This window comes from Rhincodon typus, chromosome 2 (genome assembly GCF_021869965.1).
Source record: "Rhincodon typus isolate 14 chromosome 2, sRhiTyp1.1, whole genome shotgun sequence".
NCBI lineage: Eukaryota > Metazoa > Chordata > Chondrichthyes > Orectolobiformes > Rhincodontidae > Rhincodon > Rhincodon typus.
Window position 1 is genome coordinate 48,816,472 of NC_063333.1, and position 9,036 is coordinate 48,825,507.

At 39.2% G+C, this 9,036-nt stretch overlaps 1 protein-coding gene across 1 annotated transcript in view; it reads left to right on the forward strand.

Moving 5' to 3' along the window:
• Positions 1–9,036, forward strand: part of LOC109913782 (A-kinase anchor protein 9-like) — a 26,009-nt gene that overhangs the window by 3,288 nt on the left and 13,685 nt on the right. Inside the window, exons 2-4 of the mRNA XM_048607936.1 lie at positions 1,071–1,321; positions 3,326–3,434; positions 8,062–8,241. Of these exons, the coding sequence (XP_048463893.1) occupies positions 1,071–1,321; positions 3,326–3,434; positions 8,062–8,241 (540 nt within the window). The remainder of the gene's footprint in view (positions 1–1,070; positions 1,322–3,325; positions 3,435–8,061; positions 8,242–9,036) is intronic.

A 9,036-nucleotide genomic window follows, 5' to 3' on the forward strand; every position in this document is an offset into this window, starting at 1 on the left:
TGTGGTGTGTGTGTGTGTGTGGAGTGGTGTGTGTGTGTGTGTGTGTGAGACGGGGGGTGGTGAGAGTGAGTGCGTGTGTGTGTGACAGGGGCGGGGCTGAGAGTGAGTGCGTGTGATGGGGGGGATAGAGAGCGAAAAAGGCAGTGTGTGTGTGTATGTGGTGGGGGGTTGGGAGGGGAGGGACAGAAAGTGGTGTCGGGGCAGGGTGTGTGTGTGTATGGAAGAGAGTGTGTACAGTGTGGTGGGATCACCTGTAGTGCGACATGAACCCAAGATCCCAGTTGTGCCTATCCTCATGGGTACCGAACTGGGCTATCAGCTTCTGCTCGGTGACTCTGCGTTGTTGTGTCTCCCAAAGTCCGCCTTGGAGGACGTTTACCCGATGATCGGAAGCTGAATGTCCTTGACAACTGAAGTGTTCCCCCACTGAGAGCGGGTATCCCTGTTTGGCGATTGTTGCGTGGTGCCCCTTCATCCATTGTCATAACATCTGCATGGTTTTGCCAATATACCGTGCCATAGGGCATCCTTGCCTGCAGCGTAGGAGATAGATAATGTTGGCCAAGTCACATGAATACCTGCTGTGCAAGTGGTGGGTGGTGTTCCCACAGTTAGATTAACAATGGATTGTCAGGAATATCCAGGATAATTTTAGCAGTGAAAATCCTCTCAAGCCACGATACATATGCACCAAAAGATTCTTGATCATACACTCCATTAATAACAGTTGGTGCAACTAACTTTGGAAGGCAACCTACCGATGTGTGCAAACAACTTTTCCACAAGGACCAGATTTGGAAACCTATTTTTGAGAAAAATCAAACTTAAATTCCTCTCTTAGCTTGCGGGAAGTTTATCCAACTCAGTTTTTTAAGCTTTCTCACCTTGTTGCCAAAAGTGATATCTTTTCGAGATAGATCAAAAGAATGTGCAGTGCATCGATGATCAACATCAAGCTGAAACACAGATTATTCTGGTGTATACATAAATACAAATGGTCACGAGTGCACTGTTAGTATATTTTTCATATACATTGTTAAACTAATTTTTGTTTCCCTTTGCAATTGTAGAATACTTGCAACATTGGGCTTTCAGCTGATCGAACGAAAAACTGGATTATGCACCAAAAGTTGGCAGCAACAGAGAATGGAAAGGATGCCTCCGTTTTTAGCGAGCAGTGGTATACTGAGTCAGTAAATGGCACTGAAATTGATGGAGGAGGCAGCGCATCTGGAGAAAATATTAACATGGAACGCATCAGACAGAAGATGCAGCTGATTATTTCCAAACTTAGAATGATGGCCAACAAAGTTACTACTAGGTATAAAGAATGTTAAAATGAATAATAGGGATCTGACAATGTAACTGTGTTGTGCCTGAACTTCCTCTGTACGTGAATGCTGTCTTTTGTCTGTCATTAGGTTGTATGTCTGCATCCCACTGTTGAGAGCTAGTACCTTCATTCTAGTATTTAAATAGATTTTCACCTGGGCAGTTGGAAATTTGATTAAAGTTTAGGGCTGGGCCTGAGGTTTTCCATGATTCTGCATCTAATGGAGAGAGGAGCAGTTGGATGAATTTATTTGTTTTTTATACCACTGCTTGTGAGCATTAACATTTCTCACCCAAATTCTTGAACATCCAGCTGGCATGAACTTCACAGCCTTTGCTTCCCTCCATGCCACTGATCATTGTAGATGGAGCCCGTCTCTTGCACTAATTGTTATTGTCTCTATCTCTCCTAATTGTTGTGTTAGAGTTCTTTCAGACATGCCTGAATTTCGCTATCCTCTCCCATTCAGTCCCTGAGCCAGGAAATAGCCAACGTCCACCTCCCTGGCTGCTACATGGGCAACAGAATGTCAAAAAATTAGTGAGATTCCTCTGTTACATTCGGCGGGGTCTCTGCAATCCTGAGCTTTCTTTATCTTCTCCTTTGTACTCAACAAACCTGTAATCATGCTCTCAGTTCCCTCCCTGTAAATATTTATGCAAAAGAATCAAAAATCACATGTGTCAGCTATATTTGCTGTAGTGAAAAGTTCGCTCTGAAAGTGACAAGTGGACATTTTTCTTATTCATTCACGGGAAAGTATGAGGTCATGCACTTTGGTAAGAAGAACAGATTATGGACTATTTTCTAAATGGGGAGAAAATTCAGAAGTCTGAAGTGCAAAGAGACTTGGGAGTTCTAGCCCATGATTCTCTCAAGGTAAACTTGCACGTTCAGTCAGTAGTTAGGAAGGCAAATGCAATTTTGGCATTTATTTTGAGTGGACTTGAATATAAAAACGGGGATGTACTCCTGAGGCTCTATAAGCTCTAGTCAGGCCACATTTGAAGGATTGTGTGCAGTTTTAGACCCCACATCTCAGGAAAGATGTATTGGTCCTGGAGCGGATTCACAGGAGGTTCACGAGAATGGTCCCAGGAATGAAAAGCTTAACATATGAGGAACGTTTGAGGACTCTGGGTCTATACTTGATGGAGTTTATAAAGATGAGGGGGGATCTAATTGAAAGTTACAGAATACTGAATGGCCTCAACAGAGTGGATGTTGGGAAGATGTTTCCATTGTTAAGAGAGACTGGGACCTGAGGGTACATCCTTAGCGTAAAGGGAAGCCCTTTTAGAATGGAGATAAGGAGAAACCTCTTTAGCCAGAGAGTGGTGAATCTATGGAATTCACTGCCACAGAAGGCTGTGGAGGCCAGGTCATTGAGTATATTTAAGACGGAGATAGATAGGTTCTTGATTGTCAAGGGAATCAAGGGTTATGCGGAGAAAATGGGAGAATGCGGTAGAGAATGGGGGACTTGATGGGCTGAATGGCCTAACTTCTGCACATATGTCTCACAGTCTTATAGGATGTGGGCACTGTTGGCTAGGCCAGCAATTATTGCCTGTCCTTATTTTAAATGTTCAGTTTGTTCTTTGGCTCTTGTCATTGGAAGAAACAATTTTTAAAAGATTGAAAATTATTCTTGTATTTCTGTGTAGCTGATGAATTTTTTAGTTTAGTGTATTTCACACAATACCATTACTTAACATTTGTAATTAAAGTTTTTAAAGTTTTTTTTTAAACATTCATCCTCTTCGCTCCTGAATAAAAATGTCACTTGACGTTGGAGACATTTGTGTCACCTGAGTGGCAGGCCCTAAAGAGAATATTATGTTCACTGTTTGGTGTGACTTTTGTATGATATTAGGAAAGAAACTTACTTAACAAAACAATTGAAATGTTAACATTGCTTGACCTTTGTATTTGTGCCTATTTTACAATTGTCAGTTCCTTTTGCTGAAATGCATTATTCATTTATATCAGGATGCAGCGCAGCAGTGAAACCACAGATGACGATGACCTGATCTGGTTACAGAATAACATTCAGGACATTGCATTGCAGTTACAGCAGTTGCAAATCCCTGTACCAGAGGTGAGGTTAAATTACACAAAAGATCTGGTTTTGTTTTCTGTGGTCTCTCAGTTATTTTTCTCCTGCTGACATTGGGAGCTGAGCAACAAAATGGAGCTTTCTACACCTGATAAAAATAAAAGCAGTTTAACTGTAGAAATATCGTCCTTTTCAATTTGACCCTGCCTGGATAAATTAAGATTTGACTGTTGAGCTTTGGGTGGCAGAACTTTATTAATGGAAGAATTGTTTCAACATATAGCCAGATTTACTTCTGACTGTCCTTGAACATTAATCCCTTATTTCCTCATAGAAGACACCACTTGTAACTTAGCTGTTTCCCCACAAGAAGCAGATACATTAAGTATCGCATTAATTCAAGGTACAAAACACTTCTTTAAAATGCAGAAAGTTACTTAATGTTTTGTTGTTCCCTGGAGATTCGAAGATTTCTGCAAGTCCTTAGGTTGTGATTTTTAAGTCTTAAAGTTAAATTTTGGATATGATCAATGCAGTGTCTTCTGGATCAAACATTGTAGTGTTCTTGAGGGTCTTCCACTGCATCAGTAAGCCATCTAATTAGAATAGCAGCTCCTCCCTTGTGTTGCTGGTCTGGTCCAGTACGGTCCCATTAGCTCATTTGCATATGTAAATAGCACTACCACTTTTTAGTGTCATGGTTACAGTATATAAAGTGCACCCATTAGTTTGAGCACAATCTAGTGTTCTTATTAAAATGCAATTATTGTTTGGGCACCAATGTCATAGGCAGAACACAGCATAAGAACTAAGAGCAGGAATAGGCTATTCAGTCCCTTAAGCTTGCTCTGTCATTCTGTAACATGTTTGATACTTAAAAAATCTATCTACTTCCTTTTTAAAGGCTTTTGTGATTTGGCCTCCACAATTGTCTGGGATAGGAAATTCCACACATTCACTACCCTATGAAAGAAGAACTTCCTTTGTATCTCAGTTTTAAATAAATGCCCCCTTATTCTGTAACCATGTCCCCAAACTCAAGATTCCTTCACTAATAGAAAAATCTTCTCAATATCTACCTTGTTAACTCCCCTAAGAATCTTGTATGTTTCAATAAAATCACTCCTCATTCTACTATAATGAATAAAGACTGTTCTCAATCAGTCAGCCACTTCGTCCCAGAAATCAGCCTATGAATTTCTTTTGAACTGCCTCCAGTGCCAAAATATCCTTACTTAAATATGGGAACCAAAACTGTACACAATATTACCTACACCCTGTGAAGTTGTAACAAGACTTCCCTAGTTTTAAACTCCAACTTGTTCGCAATGAAGGCCAAAGTTTTATTTGTTGCCTTAATTACTTGCTAATTAATTAATTACATGCATGCTAACCTTTTGTGTTTCATGCACAAGAGCACCCCTTGCTGCATTTTTTTCAAATGTCACTCAATTTAACTAATAGTCTGCCTTTTGACTCTTCCCACCAAAGTGCATGACCTCTCACTTCCTAAATTAAACTCCATCTGCCCAGGTTTTACCCAGTCACTCACCCAGCCTAGATAACCTGTGTTTTCTTCGGGACTTGACCTCCCATCTATTTTTGTATCAAAAGCAAATTTGGATATATTGCACTCTACCCAGTCATAGAGCTGTACAGCACAGAAACAGACCCTTCGGTCCAACTCGTCCATGCCGACCAGGCATCCTAAATTAATCTAGTCCCATTTGCCAGCATTTGGCCCATATCCCTCTAAACTCTTCCTATTCATATACCCATCCAGATACCTTTTAACTGTTGTCATTGTACCAGCCTCCACCACTTCCACTGACAGCTTGTTCCATACACGCACCACCCTCTGAATGAAAAAGTTGCCCCTCAGGTCCCTTAGTCTTCTAAATCATTGATATAGATAGTGAATAATTGAGGTTATAGGACTGCTGTTTGTGGCAATCAATTAGTTATGCCATTCCAGCCTGAAAAAGTACCTTTAATTGCAACTCTCTGCTCTCTGTGTGTTAACCTCAGCCCATTGCTAATAATATCTTGAGTTCCAACTTGTGCATTAACATTTTGTATGGCTCCTAATCGAATGTTTTCTGGAAGTCTTAAGTTCTATGCCTAATGGCTCATTTTTGTCAACTCTGCTTGTTACATCCTCAAGGAATTGTAGCAAGTTTGTGAAACATAATTTCTTTTTCACAAAACCATGTTGATTCTGTTTGATTTCATTAGCTTTTCTAAATGTCCTGCTATGTCTTCCTTATTTATGGACTGTAGCATTTTCCCAATGGAAAATGGTTAACTGACATTTAGCTTCCTGTTTTCATTTCCCTCCTTTCTTGAACAGGGATGTCACATTAGCAGCTTTGCAATCTACAAGAATCCTCGCAGAATTCAGTGAGTTCTGGAATATTTCAACTAATGTTTCCACTTCCTTTAGACCTTGTCTGCCTTCAGTCTAATTAGTTTGTCAGATATTTTGTCACTTTTGATAGAAACTGTTAGAAAACCTCACCTCCCATTAGCAACTTGTTTATTTGTTGTCTTTGGGAAGTGTATAGTGTTGTCTACCATGAAGACCAATATAAAGTATTGGTTTAACTTATCTGCTGTATTCCAGTTCCCCATTATCAAATCTCCCCTTGCATCCTTCAAGGGTCCTACCCTCACTTTAATTACTTTCTTTTTATATCCCCTGGAACCCTTGCTGTTGGTTATTATGTTTAGAATATAAAAATGGAAGAACTAGAAGCAGCAGGAGGCTATTCAGCCATTCAGGCCTACCATTCAATATGATCATCATGCCTTATCTCGGCCTCAATTCCACTTGCCTGCTCGCTCTTCATAACCCTTCAACCCATTACTAATTTAAAAAATCTTGTCTATCTGCTCCTTAAAATCACTCAATGTCCCAGCATCCATCACACTCTGGGATAGTGAATTCCACAGATTCATGAGCATTTGGGAGAAGTAATTTCTCCTCATCGCTGTTTTAAATCTGCTATTCCTTATCCTAAAGCTATGATTTCTTGTTCTGGCGTCTGTCGTAAGAAGAAACATCCTCTCCACGTTCATTACTACTTTTTTAATCAACCTTCTCCTTTTTATTAGCTTTTTTAGTCATTGCTGCTGGTTCCTTTAAAAAAAAGTCGGGAGGTAAAATGGATCTTTAATTCTGAGGTATTGTGACTGGTTCTGGTGAGATACAATCTACAAGCCAAACAGGTTGCACCTGAACAAGTATCATTGCAGAAGCTATTCCGGAAGGTCTGAAATAACTTGACCTGGGATTGGGATCCTAAGAGTGGATTCAGAAGGGTGAGAAGAAAAGGTGGAAGTGAAAGGCAGAAGATTAGTAAATATATTTGGAAGGGAAAGGAAGTGAAGGCTAAAAACTACAGACAGTTTGGGAATTTGACAGTGCTAAAAGATATACACACCAGTGCAAGAAATAAAGGGAATAAAGCAAATGAATGGTAGCAGATTTAATTCCTTGGGAGTATGATTTATTTTTTAGTTATTATCGAAACAAGGACCATAAGGGTAACCTGTGTGTTGGGAGTATGAGATATTAAGTGAAAATAATATAGTGAGAAATGAAGCATTATGGAGCTTAACTTCTTATCAATATATACAACTGCACATACCCCCTGTGTGCATAGAGTCCCAAACAAAATCTATTCTAGGCTAGGAAGCAAGAAGAAAAAACACAGCAGAAACTCTGACATAATTTTTCAGTCCCCTCTGAGTACAGTTGTGGTGCTAAAGGCCTAGAGAACAGCTAACAATATATCATTGTTAAGAGGGAAAGAGGGATAATTAATAGGTAATTAGAGATAGATCAGTGGGAAAATTATTGAAGAAAATTCTGAGGAACGGGAGAAGTCTCCATTTAGAAAAACATGGATTAATCAAAGACAGTCAGCATGGATTTGTTAAGCAAGGTCTTGTCTGATCAATGTTGAGCATTTGAGGTAGTGTGTATCAATTTTACAAAGCTTTTGACAATATACCACATGATGGACTTGTAGTGGAAGTAAAAGCCCATGGGTTCTTCAGGAAATTGAACAAATCTTTGGATCTAACTTGCCAGATGCTGAAAGCTAAGGGTATTGGGATATGAAGCTTCAGGAAAGATTCAGTTGGAAAGTTAAAGAAGACTTGTATTTATTTTGTATCTTTCATTGACCTTAAGAATGTCCCAGGGCACTTTATAGCCAATAAAGTATTATCGAAGTGTGAGTGTATTGTAAGAAAATTATTTCTGGATATTACATCTGTATGGAAGTAGAAGTGAGAATTTTGTGGTTTTGCACCATATCCCACAGAATGTTACAGTGGTTAGTATTGCACAAAATAAAAAGCACAAATAGGTCAGGATTGTAGAGCTCTGAGTTTCCCTGGCACTTGCCATTTACCTGAATGGTGCAGGAAAAAGCAATTATAGTCAGCAACAGGGATTGGTTTTAAATGGATAATTTTGAAGTATACATCCTGTTTGCAACAATTTGTCTTTTTTAACCTATGGAGACTATCTGATTTTGTTCTAAAACCAGATCTATTTTCATCTTTATTGTGTCTGCTGAGACCAAAATATTTAACATTGAAAACCTTTCACATTAATATCTTTCGTTACAACAAATGTTTAATTATGATTTTCCAACAGAACATAATTCCCTCTAGCGGATCAACTGCCGCTCTCACTGAGCGACTTCTGAAGCAAAATGCCGACCTGACCAGCTTTGTCAGCAGGCTCACAGAAGAAAAGAATGACCTGCACAACAGTCTACTGAAATTACAGGAAGAGGTTCGAAAATACCGTCAGCGAAGTTGGAGTAGTGATCAGGTGCGTTTTATTAATAAAAACTGATCAAAGTAAATAAAATGTAAATCCAAACATACTGTTCAGTAAATGTTACAGTTGATGATAAAATAAAAACAGCAGTTTTAACTGCATTACTCAGAACTTGATTAGCAAATGCCTACACTATGAAGGCAAAGGTTTTATATTTGTGTATGTAAAATAAGAACTGAATTATCCAATAAATTTCATTACAATTTTGTTTGTTCTAAATTTCAAGATTTGTTTGTCCCAAAGAAGCTTCCTGCGTGAAGGTGTACAATATTTAGAAAATGCTCTTGTTTATTTAAACGAACATGTAAAAGGTCTTCTAAATATTAAGAAGCTGTTCAATGATAATGTGAAATCCTGTTTTTAAATGCATAGCAAAAGATGCAGTCTTTTGATAGCACCAAGCCAATTCCAATTCCTGTTGACAATGGTCAAAATTAATAGATTAGTCATTTGAAGATCTATGAAGCAGACCACTTGGGGCTTCGCGCCTGCTCCATTATTCAGTAGATCACAGCTCATTGTTTGTGGTGTCAACTTCAGCATTCCTACCTACACCTGATAATGACCTTTGATTCCCGTGTTAGTCAAAAATGTGTCAGCACTTGCCTTACAAACAGTGAATGACCTTATTTCAACTGCTGTCTGCAAGAGTTTCAAAGACACTCAACATTGTGGGGGAGAGAAAGGAAGACTCCTTACTTTTACGCAGTGTCCCGTAGTTCCTGTTCTCCTGTTCTCCACACAATCCCAAACACCTCCCCCAATCCACTCTCAGTGGCAAACATC